Genomic DNA, 25,116 nt, shown 5'->3' with positions numbered 1-25,116 from the left:
ATGTTTTTAATTTCTTGTAAAGAAATAAGTATTTTGAAATTAAGCTCTACCCCCTTGGTTCACGGCGAATAAAAAAAATCATCACAATTGAGATAGGGCTTACATTTTGCCTTTTTTGTTTTAATTGCAAAATCCATATTTGCTTGCAAAAATGTACCTTTTTAACCGTGTTCTAAGTTTCTTATTGTGAAAAGATGGCTATGTATATTAAGAAAAAAAAGGCAATATATAAGCCCCGCCCACCCGCCCTATCTTAATTCTAATAATTTTTTTTATTCGTCGTAAACCCAGGGGTGGAGCTTAATTGCAAAATCCTTACCTACTTCTCTATAAGAAATAAAAACATGTTTTTGAACATTGTGTTATTCAAAGAATACTATCTATATTAAGAAAAAACAAGCCAAAAATTAAGCCCCACCGATATCCATCCTAAGCTCAGTTGTGATGAATTTTTCATTCATTGTCAGATCTTTCTTGTTGTGAAAAGATGACTACACACACATATTAAAAAAAAAGGACAAAATGTAAGCCCTGGTAGTTATAATACCTAATCTGTTCTTGGGACGAATAGCAATAAATCTTGTTGATTTAAATGTCGAGAAATATTTTTAACAAAGCATAAGTGCTGACAAAAAGCTACAGTGTAGAAAATGATGGCAGCTATTCAGAATATAAGTGTTTCGGTGAATAGGTGATTAAATGGCTTAATATTAGTGGACTTCATCATCTCTATCAAAATTTGATTTTCGTGGAATTAGTGCTGTCAACCAGATAAATGTCCCCCCTACTTTAGGGGATTTCCTTTCAAGTTGGCGGCACTGCACACTACCGCAATTTGATTGGTTTCAAACCCTACGTCAACGGCAACGTAACGGCGAACGTTAAAATTTGGTCATCTCGAACGTCACACCAACGGCGTGCTAACTTTCAACGGCAACGTCAACGGATGATGTAAACGAGGCATATCTTCGCTGCGTATTTATCTTACAACGGTAACATCAGCGACAAGTTTATAAATCGATTTTAAATATTCTGACTGATCGAGAAAGAAAATAACATTTACTATGCAAAATTTTAGAGTGACGTCATTACATTATTGGTGGGGCAAATTTTGATTACACGATATTTTCATAAATAGTTTGGGAACCACTGCTTTAGATCAATTTTATTCAGTAATTGTGCTTTTACCCACTCATTTAATGTTTATCATTCAAAATTTGATTTATTTTTTAAAAGCTAACCTACACTAACAATTATTATCAGGAAATTAATAATGCAGAGAAAATTAAAGAAATAATATATTTCAAAGCAAAATTACACTTTTCATGTTACATGAAAAATTAATCAAGAAATCACCCAATTTTTACAAAGAACACATTTTTGTGTACTATACAAGTGCGTATACTATTACACATTAAACGAAGCAAATTTTTGACTTCTAAATTTAAATAAATTACAGTTAACAATAAATAATGTAACTACTTACATAAAAAGTTTCTTTATCGAATAACGTCCGGTTTAATTCGTTCTGATATGACACTTAAAACGCAAGGCACATCCATAGACAACCGTAACAGCTTTTGTACAGTCATAATCCAACATCTTAATGTTACAGTTTAAAGCTTCTCAAGCATACAAAAACACAAGCAAAGGTTCTGTAAAGTGTTAAGTACACTTCCAAACTCTTATTGACAACAATTTATAATCCTATCACACACCTCCAACTGGCACATTTTGACAATCCTTGGTCATCGCTTGACCGCGTTTCAAAGATGCGTCCCCGGCGCCGTCAGGGGGTGAGTATTAATACCCGGATTAACCATGTGCATCGCGGTGTTGCCACTTTGCAAGTACATGTAATAGTTGTAGTTCTGCGCACTTTCCGCAGAGGACGTGGGTCCGGGGACTCCCCCAGGCGCCCCGTGGGGGGCCCTGAACGCCGCCGCGTGCACCCCCGCCAAGATGTCCGACACCGAGTGCGAGCTGGGCCAGCAAGAGGCGGCGGTGTGGCGTTGCGGAGGCGGCGTCTGCAGCTTCTGCTGGGGGTACGGATACGTGGGGTAGATGGCGTTGTAGAGCGAGTGCGAGTGGGGCGCGGGGTGCACTAACGAGCCGATTTTGTTGCGGAGGATTCGACTGATGGAGCTCACGGAGGGCACGTTGTACTTGTCGCAGATGCCGTCCGAGAGCAGCCGGTCGCGGATCTCCCAGGCGAAGATCCCCGGGTCCTTCTGCTTGAGGTCCTTGATGTAGGCGACGACTTTGGGGGTGGTGACGCGGGGCTTGGACCCGCCGATGGCGCCGGGGAGGATGGAGCCGGTTTCGTGGTAGCGGGCGAGGATTTTTGAGACGCAGCCGTGGGAGACGCGAAGTTGGCGGGAGATGTCGCAGGGTCGGATGCCTACTTGGGAAAGCTCGACGATGCGGAGGCGGACGGAGTTGGGTAAGGGGCGGCCGTTGACGAAGACACCACCAAGCTGGTTTACTTCACCGTACTGCTGAACTTGGCCTTCTGTAACAAGCAAGAGTTGATGTAGATACAAGTAACGCACTTTAGACACTTTCTTCTATAGAGTGATTTCGAAATGTGGGAATAGCTCACAATAAGATTTATTACACTGTGTAACGTTCACGTTCCTATGACTAGAATGTCTAGAAAAAATTATTTGAAGTTAAATATGAATTATTATACACGTCACTGGTAGTGTTTCTTGACCTACCACAACTACTACTCAATAATGGTACAGAACGGCTAGGATTAAGAACCAAAAAAGCGGCGCACTGACCAGTAACGTGCAAAAACTCGATAAGGGCTGGTCACGAATCAGTTGGTTGTCGTCGTGTGTTTCGTTGACGTTCTGACAATAGTGAATTTTTCCAATTCAGAGCTTGTCGAAACGCCAGGTTGGCCCGCGAATTATAGATCGAACGCTTTCCAAATCGCGCGATTTCATGTGCGCGAACATTTACATCAGTGGTACAGCATCTCCGAGATTATGATACCTTCAAGCTTCAAACTCACGATCATAGCCGTAATAAGACCGAAAGAATGCTGCACGCTGAAGAACAAATTTTGGAACTTGTTGTGAAGAAGAGCCCTACATCAGCACTCGCCGACTTGCAGCTGAAGTTGTAGTTTCAGTCTGTAGTGCATCGTACGTGAAAAGAACAAGGTTTACATCCATACCACGTTCAAAAAGTGCAAGCTTTGGAGTCCACTGATTTCCCACATGGTGTAATTTATACTACGTGCAACTTTTTAAATTGCACTGTGTGTATAAATGAAGCCGGATTCACTCGCAATGCTGTTTTCAACAGCCGCAGCACTCACATTTGGACCGATGAAAATCCTCACGCTCGATTTCAACGACGGTTTTCCATAAATGTGTGGACCGATAGATGACCGCTTAGTTGGACCAGACAGACTAAACGCGGCACAATACTTCGAGTTTTTAAACAAAGGGTTGGAAGAGAAGCTAAATGTGTAAGTGCCTCTAGGTGAACGAGTTCGCATGTGGTACTTGTATGATGGAGCACCACCACATTTTGCTAGACCAGCAACTAAATGGTTAAGAAACCATTTTCCTAACCAGTGGGACGGTAGAAACTGCCCAGTAGCTTAGCCTCCGCGTTTATCCGATCTCAGTCCGTTGGATTTTTGTCTGTGGGGTTGGATGAAACACTTAGTTTATGGAAATCAATAGTGTCCAGAAACTATCGAAGAGCTTCAACAGCGAGTGGAAGTGGTAGTCGCTACAGTTCATGGAACTCCCGGAGTTTTTTTACGTATCCGTGCAAACATGTTACGACTTGCTGAAGCTTGTATTGCTAGTCAAGGACAACATTTTAAGTTGCTTTTATTTTTGTTCTAATAAACAATGTGGATTCGTTGTGATAAAAAGTCGATCACCATGAAGCATTACCAAAAATCGGTCCTTCTCATGACCACCATTTATTTCTACAATTAATAGAATAGTCTTTCGCGTTGACCTTTAACGATGAATGAATACATGAAAGAACGAATGATAACCAGCAAAAAGTTGGTTTTACATTTAATTGAAACTGAAAGTGTTTACATCGTTTTTATTCGAACGTTTTTCCTTCTACTGTTTAAAAGGTGGATCAGTGGCATCGCATCGAGGGTGGTTCATGGGGGTTTTGACCCGTTGGACTTTTAACTAGTTTTTTTTATATTTCCACATTGCTAGGGTACGTAAGGCCGTAGTTACAATTATTGCATATATTTTGAAATCACCCTGTATAGGTATGCGACACTTTGGTTCTACAATAAAACATTGCTAAAAAAGAATGTGTTCTTAAGTCATGCCCAAATTTTGACTCAAAGAAACATGATAGGGATATGGCCACTTTGATACAAAAATTGGTCCATGAAGTGAAACTCTCAAAAAAAGAGCAGGAAAAAGAAGATAGCTGTAAGAATTTTTGTTGGAACGCACCTCCTTATCCTGTTTTCTGAAGGGTGGAAAACATAAAAATGTATTCCAGTGTAGGTATATACTAAATGTGGTGATAAATTTAATATACCTACCTATGTAATTGTGGACCCATCTGAACTGTCTTTTTCTAAGGTTTTTAAATCATCCTTAGCTTCTAATTTGTATGGTCAATATGTCGTTGAAAAACGGCATGGGTTTATGAGGCACAAATTTGTGACGAATCTTTGTGACTTTACACAACTCGTTTTCAATCAACTTGAAAAAGAGAAACAGGTGGATATAGTTTATACGGATATAGGAAAAGCCTTTGACACGGTAGACCATAAAATGTTCATCAATAATAAAGTCGTATCCTTTGGTTTATGTAACAATTTAATTAGGTAATTGATTTTAATCGGATGTAGATTTTAATATGTCGAACTTTCAGGTTGTTACTGCATTTTTTAATGACGGTTTTAATATTTTAGATTGTCATGTTCTCGTGCATACGGTTGATCTAAAATGTTTAATTCACCAGGTAGATTACAAATAAATTTAAACAAATTTAAATACTCTGTTTAAGCAATAATGTAAAATTTAACTACACTGACGGACAAAAAAAAAAAGGCCAGTCTGAAATATTTCAAAAAACCACTTTAAAAATTACTCCTATATTTTAATTATTAGTGATTTTATTTATTTGTCTCTTTTTTTAAATAATTTTTATAATCTGTGTCAATGAATGGTTCTCTGAATAAAATAACAATCAGTAGATAAATGAATAATTTTTAAAGCAATTTTGCCGGTCAGTATTTTTTGCTAGAAAGTTCAATAATAACTATGTGACGGGTGTCTAATTAATAAAGACGGGCAAAATTACTTGTAGCGCTCGAAAAGTGCTCCCACCACTCATTCTCATTGCCAGTCCAGGGTCGCGCGACCGAACATGCAGCGATGGGCAAAGCGAAACAATAACATCGCGCGCTACTGAAGGAAAGTGGTGGGAGTCGCATGCACTAACTTTGGCTGTCTCTACTCTCTACTAATTAAAAACTTGATCAAGAGAGCTGCCTCCTGTTATAAGATTTTTTGTACTTGCATCTGTTCGAAATAGTTATTTCTATGTCAAACTCAGTTTAAAGGTTATTAATTCACAACAGTCGATGTTACAAGCGGATGACAGCTTTCAAATTTCGTACGGAAAAAAACAAAAACTGGTGACATAACACTCTTAACCTGATATTTATTTAGACACCCGATATACGTAATGTCGGATTTTACCGAGAGAACAATCAAAAACAGCCATGGATTTTGAAAGTTTGCCTTTGACCGTTAGGTTTATAAAACATGTCATTATAAATTTTGTGAGTGTTGAATGTTTATTAACGTTGTATAATTGTTTTGTAAGATTAAAGTTGGAACATGCCAGTGTACTGTGGAATTCGTACACCTAGGAAGAAAATTTTGTTTCCATTTTACCTTTTGTAAATAATAGAAACTTTAATTTAGAACCTATTTATGTAAAAAGGAAAGCTGCTTGTGTCTTCTTTTTATTAAATTAATGCGTGGTGATATAACTAGGGTTGGTTCATGTAGGTAACTTCCATGTGATACTATATGGATCCCTTCATTAGAAATACAAATATTTTTGTTAGTAGTGTAAAAATATGAGTCGGTAGGTTATTTTTTCGAAACTGTAAGGACATCCAAAGAACATACTGCGAAAAAATTTCAGAAGAGTAGGTAACTGCTAAACGAAACACACGAAACTAAGAAAAATTTTATCACCCTTACTTCTGCGAAAAAATCAAAAATGTCCTGGTTTTGAAGAATAGGTTACAGGTCGTTGCAGGTATCGTCGTATTAAATGATTTTGACTTCAAAGGTTCGATAAAAAACTTGATGATAAAATTTTGAAAAGTCGATCGTACTTAGTTGAAGTATTCAGAATAACACACTTCTTTACACATAAATACATTCCTGCTTTTTATAGCGGTTCATATGAGACGTACCTAACACCTAACACTCTCATAGGTATATCAATGTTCACTTTTATCTTGTGCGTTTTTAATACTTTTCTAAAATTTGTTTTCCCTGTTTCATCCCTAGATTTAAACACCATATATCATCACATTTTACATTCTCAATTTTCAAAAAGCAACATCCCACTCAAACATTCTTTTATATACTGCCGACAGTCCTACTGCTCTGTCCATTTTTTACGTAGGTATGTGTTTTAGTTTCCCCATTAACCCCAGACAGTCTGTTTTACCAGCTCATTCTCACTTACAATCACGATTACAATGGTCTAAATAAAAAGAAATCAATATCGGATCACATGTGAATTTTGGTCCGAAAAATGTTTACTATAAGCTGGTGAAAAAGACGACACTTTAATCATTTTGTGAGTTTTAGATGTCAGCCTCGTTTTTTCGAATTTAATAGACAAAACAACAATAACATTTCAGAATCTAACTTTACCTTATAACACGGTGATTGGAAACCGTTCTTAAAGGCCCACTGGAACAATAGAAAATTTTCATGTTTTTATGCTGTGATAAATAACCAAAAATTTTTGAATTTTTTGTTAAGTTATCTTATTAAATTTTTGAACGTGTTTAATAAAAAAAGTAAACTTATTTATATAAAATGGCGCACACATTTCCTAACAAATACTATAATCCGTGTCTCAGATTTTGTGTAAAAGATATCTTTACCGAAAAAAAGGAGTCGAAAAAGGTTGTGGTAGTTATGTCGAATAATTCAAATTTTGAAAAGATCGGATACCTACCAAATATTTCAACACGTCATAAACGAGTATGATGTCTTGTAAGATATATGCGATTTAATAGAATAATAATTAAATAGGTACAGTAAAATTTAACGATTAACGAATCGATTTTAAAAGGTGGTATAATTACTGCCAACACCAAAATGTTAGGACTGTGCTTATTGTCTTTATTTTAAATGTACAAGTTTTATTTCTACACAGAAAAAAGTTTACTTGTAAATTTACTGTGAAAATCACAGGTAATTTGTAACCCGAGATAATAAGGGTAATATTCCAACGAAATGTATTTTTAAGTTTGAATGTGATATTTACTTTTTGAATGTAAATCGAAATTACAAAAGAACATGTAAAATTACAAGTAAAATGTAATTTTGACGATTGTAAATTTACAATAAAATATGTAAATTTCCGTGAATGGGTATGTAAATTTCCGTGAATTGGTATGTAAATTTCCGTGAATTGATATGTAAATTTACACAAATTATTGTTATTTTTAGTACTAGTTTTAATCAAAGAAACTATGTCGGACAAAGTGAACCTTTTATTTTATGGTGAAAAACATAATAAACATGTAATAAAATCATAAACACAAAACAAAGTCATTGATGTTGTATATACTTTACATTAATTTAATTTGTTCATAAAGCCAATTACTTTGCGTTTTGTTGGTGTTACTCTTTTTGATTTGGATCCTTGATCTGGATGTATTTTCAAAAAAAATCTTTGCATCATTTCCAAAACTGCTGATACTTTGTCTGGATATTCTAAATTCATTATAAAATATAATCCAAACGCCCAAGATACTGCATCTTTTAAAGTGACAACACTTGGAATCACTACTTGTCGTTTTAAAACTACGTGATAAATTGTTTGTGGATCGCTCTCTAGAAAAATACAAAAATACATTAAAATGTTACAGGTACAAAGACGTTTTAAATACTTGCCTATTTCAATTACACATGGCGCAGCCACCTTGATAATTTCATTTAAATTATTCATATCATCACCCTGTGATAAAAATTGCATTAACATAACAATTAAAGATGACATGGGCAAATTATAGTAAGTAATTATCCGCCTGGAAAGTGTACTTTTGTAACTGGAGGAAAATAGTAAACCAGAATAGTAAAGTACTTACCTTTAACAACAAAATACACTATTTTGTACAAAATATATTACCACAACTAATGCACTCCAACTTGTTATAACCTGCAAGCGTTATAGTAATGATTGCGTGCGCATCAACAATTCACAGTATGCATGTGATTTCACCGGTAGACTGGATTATTTTACAAAGTTGGAAGTAATTGTAAAAAATGTTAGTATATTTACGGTATTATAAAGTATAATTCATTTATAAAGTGAATATACATTTACAATTGCGATTCTGTATTGTGTTTTTTCAATTTGACTTGTGAAAATACAAATAGTGACACAAGTTTACTTATTTTATGCACAATGCTGCTAACTTACGTAAATTTACTAAATTTAAGTAAAAAAATACATAAAAAGCAACAGTAAAATAATTGTAAATTTACACGACTTTTTTCTGTGTAACGTTGGCAAACTTCAGGTTGCGGGATTAGAGGGTACATTAATACATTTATATCTACATGTGTCATAAAATACTGTAATTATAAACGGTAATCATCATTTTAGTTTTTACCCGTAACCAGACCGGAGTAGGGTAGGTCCTCCCTACAATTAGTTAAAATTGTTATTTCGTTAATTTGCGGTGTTCTGTTGAAAAAACCAAAGGAAAAAATTCAGTCATTAACTCATTATTATCATATTATGTGAAGGTAAGTGAGTAATCTTTTGGAATCACCGAAGAATTTAACGTCGAATTAAGGTACTTTAGCAGTTTAGCTTGTTGTTTCCAATTTACTTATTTACAGATCGTGTTATACAAAATACAATTATTATCAGTGTAACGACGAACACATTACAGGTAGTTATGTATGTATTTCAGATCTGGATGTGATGACAACACTCATTTTCAATTTCACCGACATTTCCTAAGTCAGATAGGCATGAACTATGAATCTGATCCTGCTAATGAAATATTTACAGAAGAAATGTCTGCTACATCCGCCCACTTTCCCATTCTTTCCCAATCGTTCTCTATAGTGGTGCACCACTATTCACAGTGTGCACCACTACCTCTTCATACAATTACCGTGTAACTGGAAAGGGCTTCTATCTATAATTCCCATATCGATTTCTCTATGATTTGCTTGATAAAGCATGTTTATTCAGTTGTTCTCTATCATCTGGCTATGGTATGACATAGTTAAAGCGAGTATATAGTGTGATACGACACATTAGCACTATCCATCACGACAATAATAAATAAATCATTGATAAATCTCCAAGCCAGTAGTAAACTGCACCCACTGAGTAAACCTACATTCACGCAGCCTGCATGTAAGAGCAAATATTTCCCGCCATCTTGTTAAATTTTTAACAAGTTCGCTCAAAGCACAGGATTCTGGAATCTTCCACCTCAATAGTCCCAGAATTCGTTCAAAAACATAAAATTAACTTATTACTTAGATATTGTTCGTATTCCCTAAGAAAGGTTTCTGTAAAGGAACCATGAATTTCATACAGGTTTTTTGCTTAAATGATTTTTACTTCCTGCGCGTAAGCTAATTTTCGGACCGTTCTGCTATATTAATCAGAACACTCCTTTGGTTTTTATTTTATAGAAGTTATCACAAAACAAAAATCACACATTCAAATTTCATAATTTTTCAAAGGGGAGGCGATTTCTTTCAGAGGCGAGCTGAAATAAACTTCGACCAATTCTATTACTTTTCTAACTTACGCTCTGAAACATACAGCATACAGCATACAGCTTTACTGTATAAATTAAACGGGACACTCTAGGTGTGTGTTTGAAAATAGGAGAATTGTAGCTCTATTAGATTGCGCTCAAGAATTTTTTCTACAGTCTACAGCAAGGGTTTCATTTTCCGCCCTTTGACCGTTAGAACACCCCATACGAATTTGTTTTACATGAGTATTTTGGCAGATATAGTGAACAAAATTTGAATTCTGTGTTGTCATTATCTGCTGAAAAATAAAATATTTTCGAAAGACGTATTTAAACCGAGTTTTCTAATCTGTTTTTGGCGAATTAGTATCTGTAAAATTCGTAATTTCTTATTCATTCACACAGCGCGAAAATTATGTTCTACTAATGAATACTTGTTGCAGTGTTTTCATTAAAATTCATTTAGCGTGCGCGGCATCGATGAAAAAAAATTCTGCAAAAAATGATTGATAAGGTGTGAATTTTTTGTTCATTTTTCGTGTTACGCAGTCAAGGAGTTCTTTCGGTTTTAACTTTTGTTAAGTGCGTGTGTGCTCTGTAAATTAGTTTGTTTAGGTGGTTTATTTTTGTTAAAAATAATTTGGTTTCGGGTTTAAAGTGAAAAGTGAGTGTTATGATGTGGCCATGAGGAAGGAGTCTGGAAAAATCGGCGCAGATGGAATGGATATCAGGATATAAAGGGTAAGTGTTGCTATTAGGCCTTACGTATCGGTCTATTAATTATTATTCAATTTATTGTACTATCACGGCCAAAAAAATGGAAACACATAACCTGCTCATGTCATCGATTTTTTTATTGTAAGTGCAATTTCTCTGTCGCATTGATGTTAAAAGACGTCAGGAAATCAGAGGCGTTCATTCTAAAGCAGACACAAAATAAATTTAACAAATACAATTGAAAAATTAAATAAAAATCGATGATATGAGCAGGTTAGGTGTTTCCATTTTTTTATTATTTATTTTATTTCTTCAATCATTATTTTATTTAAATTGATATAAAAATACGGATCTTAAGGGAGAAATAGCTGTGTTGTAAAAATCGTTACCTAACGAATTAATAAACAATAATAAAACTGGACTCACGTTCTTGCTTCTCTCTCCAAAGGTTTTTCGCCACTTAATTCCGAGAAAAAAAATTTACACCATTTTGTATAGGTAAATCTCGGGCGTTTTAGTCATTAATTTTATCATTGTATTTTCATAAATTTTAAAATCCAAGTTACTAGCTTATTAAACATAACCTGATGATGACGTTAATTAATAAAGACGAAACATGTCGTAACCATAACCATTTAGTCTCCTAATGATACACAACAGACGTTCAAGAGGCGGACAACAACCCCAAATTAATAAAACATTTTTATATTTGAGACATACTTAACTACAACTAAAAGAAGTTCACTAAATCAGCAATACGTCTCAGACAATCATTTTAATTGAAAACAGTGGACTCATTTAGGTAAATATTCCCTAAAACTCTTTTTGGGTGTATTTTGAGTCTGTTAGGTATATAGATTTTTTTCTGTTAATCTTCACCAAGAATCGCCTGGTGTAAATGTACAAGTTTGCTTAGAATTTATATTGCGATCTCAAAACTTTTTCTGATTATACTATATTTTTTAAATGTTATCCATTTATTAAACCTGTGTAATGTTGAATTGCACCATACTTAAAAATTAGTATGTATAAAGTTGATGTTAATTTCTATGGCATTTTTCGTTGTGTACATAAATTGCACATATATTTTTTGTTTCCAGTGGGTTCGTTAATGAAGATGAGGGGATTCGCTAAATTGTAGCAGAAGAAGAAGCCTAAAGGTTAGAATTTTGCAATAATTTTAAATTGGGTGTTATTTTTTTTTAACATTCTTTTTATCATTTATGAAGGTGCCTTTTTGTTACATATTTTGTAAAATACGCTTGTGGTAATTTTTTCCCAAGAATATTTAAATTATATATTATTAAAAAAGAAAACGCCAAATATTTTCGTGAAGAAATTATCCAAAATTCCCACATAACTGTCATTTATAAAAGAATATTTTAATATAATTCTAGACAAAGTTTTTTCTTTTGGCCTCAAAATTAACATAAACCCGACAGTATCATAACATATTTTTAAAAAACCGCCATTTTTATACCATGAGATTCACACAATTTTAAAAATATTTAATATGCAAGGTTTTACCTCTAGCTACAACTTAATTTGTCTTTACGTCCTAGTTTTTTGCGCTAAGATTATTTATTTGTAATAAGTATCTACAAATAAAATGACCAAGCGTTAAATTAATACATAAAATTTTTTCGGCAAAAACTCCGTTTGACCACAACAAAGTATAATTAATATTGTAGGGTAAATGTGTACAAGAGTACGCACTTAGTGTAAAACTGTCAATAACTTTTTAATTTTTTTGGATAGACAAATTTTATGATATGGGTTCGTTATATACATGTTTAGAGATCAGATATATTTAATTGTACGTCTCAAGACCACTATATTTTAAGAGTAATTTCAATTTTTGTCAAGATGTGTAAATGCGCACTCTTAGACAGTTTATTGCACAAGAGTGCGCATTTGAATGCTTATGAGTGCGCATTACATTTTATAAAAAATATTTGTTTCTAAGGTGAAAATAAATGGGAATAAGTGACTACAGACTACACATAAAACGGGAGACCTATTTCTTCGTACTCTAGGGGTCTTGAAAAGTCGAGAAAACGTAAAAATAGAGAGTCGGTCGACGGACTCGATTACAACACGCTCAGGAAGTAAAAATTAAAAAAAAATCACCATAACCACCACCACACAACTTCAGAAGCAGTACAAAGTAGTATAGTTAAATAATTCATTATCGTGTGATATGTATCTCCAAGACTATTAGACTACGTATTGCAAGCAATGCGCACTCTTATACAATACCTCTCTGCGCACTCTTGTACATTTGTACATAACCTAATGTTTTCAAAGTTAAAAGCTTTTGATGGATAGAAAGTATAAAACTGTTAGTGTATAACGAGACCTTAAAAGTTACAACTAATGAAAATTATTACTGTAAAATAAAGGAACTGGTACGTACCTTACAAAAAACTGAAACTATGAGCGGTCAAAATTACATCCACACAACGTGTGAACATAAAATCGTCAGTACGACCAAACTATAAACTATATTCAGGTCACTTTTGCACCTTTATCTCAGGTTTAGCATTAAATTCTGATTGGTATAACTTTATCTTACCCAGATGGCACTAATAAGCAGAAATCATGAGTGCGTACTCTTATACATATTCGCACTCTTGTACACATTTACCCTAGGGCGTAAGGTGCTATTAAAATAAATTTGACTACCTACTTTCCACACGTTTTCTAATATGTAGTATTGCTTCAATTAAATTAAAAAATAATAATACCTCAATATTTTGATACACAACACTATAAAATTGTCGTAATTACTTACTGAAAACATATCATCAAACGTGTTTTTTGTGTATAAAATAAAACCGCCCAACTCCTTACAAAATATTGCAAATATTCACCTAGGGAATAACAATACACAGTTTATTACTGATTTTAATCATATTGTGTGAAATGAAGTGTAGGTAGTTAAAAATTCTTTTAACATCAAATTATGCAAAATATTAATTACACTTTGTTATCATCAAACTAATATAGTTTTGCTGGTTTTCACTTCAGAAAGTTCAACACATTCACATTCGTGTGGAGTTGAAATATAATTAGAAATTGTAAAAAAATCGTAAAAGTTGCCAAGTTCGGTTGTAAATACGACGTTTCTGAGAGTGGAAAAAAAAATTACCAGTGTAGTTAACCTGTGTAAGAAAGTGTACATAATCGTGTGTTACGTACTTAGCTGAATGTCTTCAATTTATCAGTTAATCTCTAAATTATTTATTCACAACTTACTTGTTTACTTCTACCAACTGCACAAAACTAATCATTTGATCTGGTGAAGTCTGTGGAGTTGAAAAAGTATTTCCATATCAAATCTACAAAATTGCACGTGTCACTAATTAGGCAGAGGAAAGCGAGAACATGAACCCATTTGTTGGAATGAGTCCGAAAAAATACGACAGTAAAATTAGAGTAGTCGGTTTCAAAGAAACATCCAGCGGTTCCGACGGGTACTGCGGAGGTCGGTTTGGTGTTGCAGTTTCAGGTTTCACCAGCTCGCACAGACGCTTTTTTAATTGCTGCGATATGTGTCGGTTTTGTACAGATTGAACGGAAATTTCGGAACTCTTCAGTTCTCATTAGTGACCCGGATGACAATTACAATTTATCATTTTAATTTAAATCGCAATTTCTGTGCAACAGGACGGATTTTTGAAAATGCTACATTTGGCTTCTATGGTTAAGTTTATGTGTAAATAAATTGCCATACAAATTTACATGGGTGTATCCCAACTGCGTTAGTTTCTAACTGTCGCTGTTTTCTTTTCTATGCCTTTTTCATATTTAGGCAAAAATAAGTCTTAAATAAATATCTACGTATATAAAAATTCAGGAAATTATAGCGCTGAAAACATGACGAAATATTTCTATGATTAGATAGGAGCTTATTTCCAGCGTTACAACGGCAGAAAGCTTGGAATGTTATCTAAACCAATTTGCGTAACTTCAGCTAGGTCCCGACCCCAAGAATGTTTGGTAACACCTTTAACATTTACCAGAATAGATCAATGAGGGGATTGAAGAAATTTTCGAACAACCCTATGTTAAATTCTCAACCGTCACGATAATTGACATTTTGACCCTCTAACATCCGAGGTTTCAGTCATGTGTGGGGTTTCCCGGACACATGGGCGTTTCTGTAACCCTCAGAACATTATCCAGCGAAACATACAAAGAAATCGTATTTCTTTCCAAGTCATAAATATCGACAGCGTTAAATTTTGAGCACTTTTGATTATCTTGTACATTTCTCATTAACTAAAGTCGGTTCTAAAACACTTGGTTATGGGAAAATTTTATTGACCATATTCGACACCTTTCTGCTACGATTACGACTGTTGTTTGATATTGAATCTAGCTGAAAGGTAATTATTTGCCTAATTTAGCCATAGTGGCAAGTTAATTGTTCATTATTTTCAAAAATAAAATTTCTCACCTCGCGGATAAAATTAAAACTAATGTAAAATGAGAGTGCATACAGAACCATAAATCAAACTTGTCGTGTTCAAAGGGGATTTTCTAAGCCATGAAGCTTGAAATTGTAGCCGCTAAATTAGCCATGGTTCCTGAGTCCGAACAAACCAAATAGTTATATGCAATGTTTATATGTACCCGTGAATTTAATTAAGTTGTCAATGACTCCAACAACTCTTAATTAAAACTCTAAAAATTCTTGCATGTTCTTAAAGAATTTCAATTAACTTGTCAAAATAAATAGGTTACAGCTCTTTTCCTCATTCAACCATTACGGCAAACTTTGCATTGTTTTTTTAATGAAGTACATAACTCACTATTAATTATTTGTAAGTACACTTTTAATATTTGTTTCATTAACACTGGATAATTACAATAGAGTTACCTATATCGTTATAAGCTCTGCAGCTTTATGCACCCTGTTATCTACAGAGCAGTAATAAACTGAATCACCAAACTCAATAAGATCGTTGTTTGCAAAAACGATGATGAAATGGAAAAACAGTCCAATATATTGGGGTGTCAAAAAATTTTAAGATTAGGGTAGACTATGGAAATATTTTTCTTGTCTTTGATTAAATTTTACGCGACAAAATTCAAAGAATAATGACAAATTCGATTTGTTTACACTGGCATTTGTAAGGTTCGCCGGTTTAATCAAAGTAATGAAAAATATTTTTATAGCCTACTCTAATCTGAAAACTTTTTGATCACCCGTTATACTGTGGTAATTAACTTCTTTTCTTCATAAATTTTATACAGTTGAGTTTATTGTTATTATTAACAGTACTATTACTGTTTTTATGCTTTACAATTATTATTATATTTTTATTTCGAATAAGTAAATAATAAATATCATGATTCTTTATTTAATAAACGATCTCTTCAATATTGTTTTCTGTATCCGAAGTGAATTGAATTGAAGTAATATCGAATTCGTTTCATGGTTCGTTTGAAATCATAGCAAAATAATCATAAATTAGTAGACATTATCGTGAGTAACAAAGCCACATGGTTTTAATTGTTCGCATACGGGTAAACAATGGGTATTTTGAGGAAAACTAACTTACGGGTTTGTGGTTATTATTCTCATAATATTGGTGACAACTTCTCAGATTAATATAATAGTTTGTAAACTCCCACTAGATTATTTATGTGATTGTTTGTTCTAAAAGTTACCATGAAAAAGTGAACTTTAGACATGATTGAGAAATTACACTAGGAAAGGTGGACAATAATGATCGTAAGCTGAGTAGGTACAGTAATCGAGTTCATCGGACGAATGGCCACTTTTAAGTTTTTTCGACGTTTCGTGACCCCTAGAGTACGAAAAAAGTAGTCTCCCGTTTCCGTCTATCTGTCTGTCTGTCTGTCGTCTGTGCCGATTTTTATTAACACGTACCTAATCTCTGAAACTACTGGACCGACTGTTGTCAAAGTTTGTAAGTATATTTGGAATATCATGTTCTTAGATGGTAAAATTATTATTTTTCAAAGAATTTGTGGTCTAAATCCGGTTTAAAGCAGATACAGATTTTCATTCTAATTTTCAGCGTTCAAAGCATAACTCGCATATCTCAGTTAATAACAGTGATATAATTTGCTTACAATGATATATAACATCTCAGTTTTTTAGAAGTACATCTATAATTCAGTTTCATTTGTCAAGAAACATGTACATTTAGGTTTCAGTGTTGAACGTCAGCATTCCACTAAAGTGAACACATGTTTGTATCAACAAGGTGCATTGAATTGCTTTGTGTGCCACTCAATCTTTCATTTTATGAACGCAAAGCTTATTACAGAGGTATCACGATTTGGAATGACCCCTGCCTTCAAATATACAGATATTAGCACTTCTTTTACACTTGAAATGTTACTGAAATCCTTCCTAAAACCTGAGTGATAGTTCAATTAGCCCATGCTCAGGAAAAAATCTCGAAAAATATCACAAAAAAGTTTATGACCACATACTTTCCGAAACTACTGGACTGATTGTTGTCAAATTTTATGTGTCTGTTAGATGTAGTTCAGCCGCGTATATATTTATAAATATAATTTTCGATTTTACAAATCAAAAATTTCATGTTGAAATAATATTGCGCGAATGTTAAACAACTTCGCGTAAATCGGACTATAGTCTCCTTAAAAGCAATTTGAGTTTTATGAATCGTGATGTTAAGTTCCAAACCCAGTGTTCAATCTTATTGGTCAGATTGCAGTAAGAGTAAAAAGGAGGAAATTGCTTTAAATAAAGACATAAATATCCCCTTCAAAAATAAACCATACAGTTTTAATACGTGCAAACAGCCCGAATGCACAGCTGAAATCAAATAATCACTTTCACCATTTAGTGTACCGTAACGAAGCGGCAGACCGTCTCGCCCATTATAAAAGCCTCCGAAACTCTGTATTCCAAGAGTTCCGCTGCTTAACAAATTGCCGAAAAAACGAAACCCGCCACTCCAACAAATTTATGTTAATGAGAGAACGTATTAATAGAACTTGGTTACAAGTTTGCAGCTTTCAATAATAGCTACAAATGCATGGGCGCCGACTTTTAAAATTTTTTTCAGGGGTTGAGTACACTTTTTATTAAATAGTGCGTAAAAGCGCAGGGGAACTATATATATACAGTAAGAAAACTACACAATTTTATTTCACAAGAACCGAAACCGGTAGCTTCTAACAAAATAAGAAAACAGAATTTGTTAGAGAAAATGATTATTATATATATTATATAAAACTTAAGAGAGTGTCTTCCTCACCCCTGGGTTTGATTAATGTTATTTCAAAATAAGTAAAAAAATGCAACACAGATCAAATTTTGTCAATAGCAGAGTCCCCGATTAAATATTTCGTGCCATCGACGCCTATGTACAAACATATAACAAACTCGTTTTTTAACGCCTGTCTGTTACTAGAAGAGCCACCAAGATGGCGAATGATTCGCCATAGTTAAAATTTTCAGCTGAGTGTGGTGTCTAGAAGGCGTGGAAAGGTCGGTCAGGTGCTTTGATCGCTCCGAAAACAAGGTGTGGTTGTAAAAAGCGAATTTTTCACGTTCCTGCTTATTAAATTTTATATAAAGAAGCGATAGCATGTTTGATTAATTTTAGTAATGTACGACTGCAACTGTTGCCAGACTGTCAACTTTGCTTAATCACCTACAAATGTGTTTAACATCTACATGTCTATTAAATTACGCCGGTTTAGTCAAGTAGAATTAGTGCAGCAATCTATTTAAGCACGGACTTGTAATTTGCATGCTAATTTGAGTATAATATTACTTCTTGTTGCGAAGAATGTGGTGTGCAAAATTCCTTGAAAAATTCGTTAGATTTATCCTTTGTAATTGTTACTATCGTGCGGAAATTACGCAAAAGTAATATTTTCAACAAGTAGTAGTGTTTAGAATAAAAGTGGGCGAGGATGTCTTATTTTTAAAGTGATGCGTTGATGATATCAACTTCCTCTTTCTCTATATGAATTATGTATATTTGTACCGGGAGCAAACAGATGCAAGAGAGAGTTGGATTTTGAACCCTCGGTTCTTCATTCGCTGATTCAGTGTAATTTTCAACATTTGCTACAGAAATACAAACTTGTAAATAGCGAAACAATGTGATTTTAATCAAATCATTGCATTTTTAAACGATTTACCAAAATATCAGGCACATCTAGGTTCAACTTTCACATTTTTTCTTTGGAGTACATTGTCATCTACATGAATTTACAAAAATGGGTCTAAAGTTATTTCGACAGAATTTCCCTCCTCTCTGAAGTACAGTCCAATAAATATTGTTTCTCTGAAAAATTATAAAATTTGATTTTGCAGAATTTTACTTTTTCGTGATAACCAGACTTCGGCATTGCGGAAGTGATGCTCATTGCCCAGAGTAATTAAAAAAATTGGGAGCTCCGAGAAGATATAATATTGTTAAAAAAAGACACTTGGTGCCCCTGAGAAGGTTTCGCCTTCTTCAAAAAAGGGCAATTGGGATCACCGACAAGGTTTCACATTCTTGAGAAAAAAGATATTTGCGACCCCCGAAAAGGTTTCACATTCTTAACAAAAGACAGTTGGAACCCCCGAGAAGGTTTCACATTAAAAAAAAGACATTTGCCGCCCCCAAGAAGGTTTTACATTTTTAAAAAAGACAGTTGGGAACCCCGAGAAGGTTTCACATTAAAAAAAAATACATTTGGGACCCCCGAGAAGGTTTTACTTTTTTAAAAAGACAATTGGGACCCCCGAAAAGGTTTCACATTCTTAAAAAAATTGGTCGAAAGTTGTTTCGACAAAACTTTCCTCGCTCCTGAAGTACAATGAAACATATCCAGCATTTTCGGGTTGAGTTTTTTTCTTCACACAATTTTGCGATGACGTCATCAACATTTTTGGATTGGTGCAGTGTAATACTAATAATAACAGTATTGTATTCCCAAAATTTTCTGAGAAAATGAAGTGAGCCGTTCCCGTTTTAATCAATAAAATAAATTGACTCATTCATTGGTTTTTTTGAGTGACCCTGTATAAGCAAATCTAAAAAATGAGGTTGTTAATTTGATCAATAAAAAGATTGGTCGAAGGCTATAAGCACAATCCCACAAATCCAGCTCTTTAAAAAAAAATTATAAAATTTTATTTTACGATTTCCGTTTTGGGCTAACCGGTGTAAAGTAAAAATCAGAGGCATAAATAACACCCCTTGTCCTTCAGCAGTAGGTAACAGCAATCTGAAGCTCAAGTGTATTATTTATGTTTACACATCGAAAGAATATCACGTAGAAGTTGGATTTGAATGAGTTTGTCTTCTCAAAACAGGACTAAAATTATTAATTAAACCACAATCGAATAAAATAAGATGTGCGAATTCTTCACGTTTACGAGAAAACGGGGTGACTCAATAGCAGTACCTATCGTAGTAGGTCGCCATTATCTTCGAATCTCCGATACACCTTATGCGCCACGGAGACGTTCAAACCTTAGATCATATAATAAATAGATACCACATGCCGTGTTCTTTCCTTAGGAGAGCCTGTGACGACATCTTCCTGTCACACATCTCTCTCGTGCATGGAGGGATTACAATGAAGCTATCCTTGCCTGATCACTATTTGAATTTTGCGCGCTTAAATTTTAGGAAGTATGTCTGAACTAACTTCGTACGAAAGATGTTGACAGCTTGATTTTATGAATAATTCACAGTAGATAACGAAAGGAATAGTAAATTATTGGGCAGCAATTGTGATCCTTTATGATTACATCACTTAAAATAGGATCTTTGTTCTAAATTCTAAAATTGTTTTTTGTACAACAACTCGAAAGAGAGGTTAGAAGAAACATCTGTCAAAAGCGATTTGTTGCGCTGGTGCGGTACAAGGATGGAAGTGAAATAGACATATACAGATGAAATGCATATAACAAAGATGAAGATGTGGTGATCACACAAGGATAGCATTATACTACTCCCCTTGACGTAGAAAACGACAACAGATAGCTTCATGTCTAGTCACAGCTTTCAGTTTAAGTATTGGTATCTATTTATTATATGATCTAAGGTTCAAACCGTGTCTGGAATAAAACGTTATTATACATACCTTGCAAATGTTTTTGCCAAAATTTGAATGTTTAGCAAAAAAATTGAAAGTGGATTTGTACACTACAAGTAGGTATATGAGTATATTTTTGTGTAACATTCAAATCATTTTAGAATACCGTTCATTGGAATGACGTCATTAAATTGTTGGTGGGGATATTAGCCAAATTTTGGTTAGCATTTAACCATCTACCTACACGATATTTCTAAAATAACAGTATTGTATTCCCAAAATTTTCTGGAAAATGGAGTTCCTGATTTAATCAATAAAATAAATTGACTCAATCATTATTTTTTTTTGATCCACCTGTTTAAGCAAATCTAAAAAATATTAATGCAGTGGTAAATTACAAGTAATATTTTGCACATTTGAGAAAGGATTTATTTTGAGATGACGTCATCAATTTTTTTTAGAGGGGATAAACAAATACATTTTGATCAAAAATTTACCATGCTTATGATAACTTTAACAAATCTCCAAGATTTTAAAGCATTCGGTTTTGCAGTTCCTGATTAAATCAATAAAATAAATTCACGCATTCATTAATTTTTTTGAGTCACCCTGTAGAAGCAAATCCAACAAATATTAATGGAATGATAAATCACAAGTATAGACTCGTTATATTTTGGACATTTTAGATAAGACTTATTCGGCAAAATTTTGAGCTGACATCATCAATTTTTTGGAGGGGACAAGCAAATGTATTTTGATTAAAAACTTATCATACTTGCCATAACTTTAAGGCAACTGCAAGATTTCAAAACATTCGGGATTGCAGATTCAAAATTAAATTGCAAAATGTTGTTTTATAATTTTGATTTTGTTTAAAAAATCTGGACGTTCCGGGTAAAAACTCAACACGGAGTCATAAATTACATGTGTAGGACTATGTTATTTAATACAATTTAAAACCCATTTACGGCAGACAAACGGGCAGAGGGACAGACAGACGGACAGACGGGCAAACAAACAGACGGAAACGGAAGATCTATTTCTTTGTACTGTGTAGGTGTCATGAAAAGTCGAGAAAACGTAGAAGTAGAGAGTAGTAAGCGAATAAATAAAGATTTTAGAAAATGTTACAAAAACTAAATCTTTTAAAAACTGCTTTCTTATCTTTTGTTTATTATTTCTCCAAAAAATTACTCAGCTGTTCTAAATTGTTTTTTTTTATTTCTACAGAATTTGTTCGACACTGTTGTTGAGGTGATTCAAATTTTTTATATTCATTATTTTAACACTATCAATTTACACAAACAAATCTAACGTTCCCAATAATTAAGGTTTGACTCAGCTCGGTACAAAGTATGTAGCATCGTTTTTACAAAATCATATAATCGAAAAAAAGTGCTCCAGTAGACTAAATAAGAAACTTAATTTTAAAATACTGCAGCCATTTGACCTTCTATTAGACAATTATTTGACGCTAACTGTCAGACTGAACAAAAACTCATTGGTGTTGCCAACATCACTTTTTTAATATTAAATTTCAAAGCTTGGTATCGGACTTTTTTCGATATTCGGTAGTGGTATCCTGTAATCTAAAATAAAACATTTAAACTTGGCTGTGAGGCCACACGCCACATTTTTCTGTCAACTACAGGTCGGTCACTTATGTCCATCAAAAATTAAACACTTCTTCCATCTTGTCAACTACTTGCTCAAGGAAAATCTTTGATGCTCCAATAATAACATTTTTTCGAAAAATCTGAACGCGTCAGTGATAAAAGTGATTAGCTAAAAGTTAGGTGACATTGTTATGATTATGAATGAAACCAAGCAGATGATCATACTCAGAGCACAGATTATATATCTACTTGAGTATCAACTACAAATGTTTCGTTTTGTATTTTAGTATACAGGGAGTCTGTTTACCCGAGACATTCTGTATAGTAAAATACGCGGCTTAATATCTTGAGAACCGATAGAGATATTGAAATTCTGTAAACTCCATTGTTTTTGGTTTGAAGGGGGAAGCTTAATTTAATACATTGCAAATACGACTAGAAGATAATTAAATTACGATTACAATCATTTACACTTAGATATTTATTTCATTTGCATTGATAAAAAATTAAATTTATCGACATAAAAAATGAAAGTAGAGTGAAATAAAGAACTATTTTACTATTTTACGATAGTTAAATATTCATATCCTAAAATAACTATACCTTTGAAACAGATCTTGTTAAATATAAAATAAAGTGTATTAGTGTAAGTACTTTATTTCACTCAGATTTCGTTTTTATGTCAATTTTTTAATATGTTAATAGGATTAATGAGTTTATTCAGTTTGTTTATATGTCATAGGAACCTATGTTACTCCTATTTTATAAAATTTAAATAGTGTGTACTTAAAAAATTGTGAGGTGACGTCATCAAAATATTGGTGGGGATGATTAGCCAAATTTTGGTTGACGTTTTACCATCTACATAACATTTTTAATACACACACAAAATTTGACAAGAATCAGTCCAATAGCTGTCTAATAAAAATCGACACAGACAAAAGTAAATGGCAGACATAGGGGTCGTGATCATGAAACATAATAGTCGCCAGTCGCCCGATGGACCCTATTACAATATATACTTCCTCAGAATACGCTCGGGTAAAAAGCATTTACTCAGTTTTGTCCATTTATTTAAGTCAAACTGAGGGTGAAACTACCAGACTTAATAAGTAAGGCCAACTCTAATTCATTTTATTTTCGATCGCACTGTTTTTTGTTCGGTGATAGATTCTTGGAAGCAACACATATGTTGTTGCGTTTCGAAGTATTACTCTATTACTTACTTTTATTTGTTGAAAAGATCTCAGAAAAATTTAAGGCATCGTTTCTAGAAACAGCATAAATACCTACAGCTCGCTTCGTTTGTAGAATAAATCCGACGGGTTGATCATGCTTTTGTTTCAGAACTAACTGGAAACAGCGTATGTAGCTCGCTTCCGTCGCTGAAGGATCTGAGTGTGCGGTGGTAACGAAATTTTTAGTAGTGGCTGGCCGTGTGAAAAATTTGTAGACATCTAGCATATAATAACATTATTATTTAAAAGAAAAAAGTTTTTAATACAGAAATTTATATCAGAAAGCTGATTGAGTCTAATAAGCGTAACAATACGGCGAACATGACGTAGATGACGTCATCAGTTTCTGGAGGGGATAATTTTAAAATAAATGTGAAGAAGCGTGCTGCGCATATGTTTCAAATGAGTTTTTCCTTTTGTAAAATTTTGTGAAGACGTCATTAACACATTTGCAAGGACACGTATCTCTATCCATTTCTATAGGTGCACTGTAATACTAACGATAACAGTATTGTATTTCTAAATTTTCAAGAAAATGGAGTATTCCGTTCCTGATTTAATCAATAAAGTAAATTAATTCACTCATTAATTTTTTGAGCCAACGTGTACACGCAGTTTAAAAAATTTTAATGCAATTATGAGTCACAAGTATCGACTCATCACATTTTTCACATTTTAGATAAGATTTATTCGGCAAAATTTTGAAATGACGACGTCAATTTTTTGAGGGGATAAAGAGATATGTTTTGATTAAAAATTTATTATGCTTACGATAAATTTAAGACGTCTGCAAAATTTACTCATTTAATCACTCACTCCTTAATTTTTTTTAGTCACACTGTATAAACAACTCTAAAACTTGTGAGTGTGTTGATAAACCGCAAGTACAGAGTCATAATATGTTGCATATTTCAGAGAGGATTTATTCGGTAAAATTTTGAGATGATGAATGAATTTTGATTAACGATTTACCATATTTACGAATACCTTAAAACGTTTGAAAGATTTGAGAGCATTCGTTCAGCAGGATCAAAGTTAAATTGCAAATAAATTGTGATACAATTTTGATTTTTTTTTTTTTCAAAACTCTGGATGTCTAGGGTGAAAACTCGACACGGATTCATACACCACAAGTGCAAGAGTATCTTATTTTATAAAATAAAAAAAACCTGTTATAACTTTGGAAGTGACGTCATGCCATTAGTAGTGAGGATAATTAGCTAAATTTTGGTTAGCGTTTTACCATCTACATAAAATTCCTAAAATACACAAAAAAATTGACAACAACAGTAGTTTCGGAGATTATTTGTATAATAAAAATACCGACAGACGGCAGTCAGACGGACCGACAGAGAGACGGACGGAAAGGAAGACCTATTTTTTCGTACTCTAGGGGTCAAAAACGTTGAGAAAACATGAAACTGGCAAGTCTGGAACCAAAAAGACCAAACGATAGTTTTTTTAAAAATGACTTTTTTTTAAT

At 33.6% G+C, this 25,116-nt stretch overlaps 1 protein-coding gene and 1 long non-coding RNA gene across 2 annotated transcripts in view; both read right to left on the bottom strand.

Annotated features, from left to right (window-relative positions):
- Positions 1–1,452: 1,452 nt before the first annotated feature.
- Positions 1,453–25,116, bottom strand: part of LOC135134336 (paired box pox-meso protein) — a 41,576-nt gene continuing 17,912 nt past the window's right edge. Inside the window, exon 2 of the mRNA XM_064062981.1 lies at positions 1,453–2,512. Within this exon, the coding sequence (XP_063919051.1) occupies positions 1,767–2,512 (746 nt within the window). The 3' untranslated portion in view covers positions 1,453–1,766. The remainder of the gene's footprint in view (positions 2,513–25,116) is intronic.
- Positions 7,754–8,685, bottom strand: LOC135134432 (uncharacterized). Its single transcript, XR_010281307.1, has 2 exons — positions 8,168–8,685; positions 7,754–8,107 (listed from the first exon to the last, which is right to left on the bottom strand). It is a non-coding gene; the product is annotated as an uncharacterized LOC135134432 (long non-coding RNA).

Source organism: Zophobas morio, unplaced genomic scaffold (assembly GCF_036711695.1).
Source record: "Zophobas morio isolate AGI-343-1 ecotype UQ-CSIRO unplaced genomic scaffold, CSIRO_AGI_Zmor_V1 ptg000023l, whole genome shotgun sequence".
In the NCBI taxonomy this organism is placed as follows: Eukaryota; Metazoa; Arthropoda; class Insecta; order Coleoptera; family Tenebrionidae; genus Zophobas; species Zophobas morio.
The sequence above is the reverse complement of the archived record's forward strand: the minus strand, read 5'-3'. Positions and strand labels throughout refer to the sequence as shown.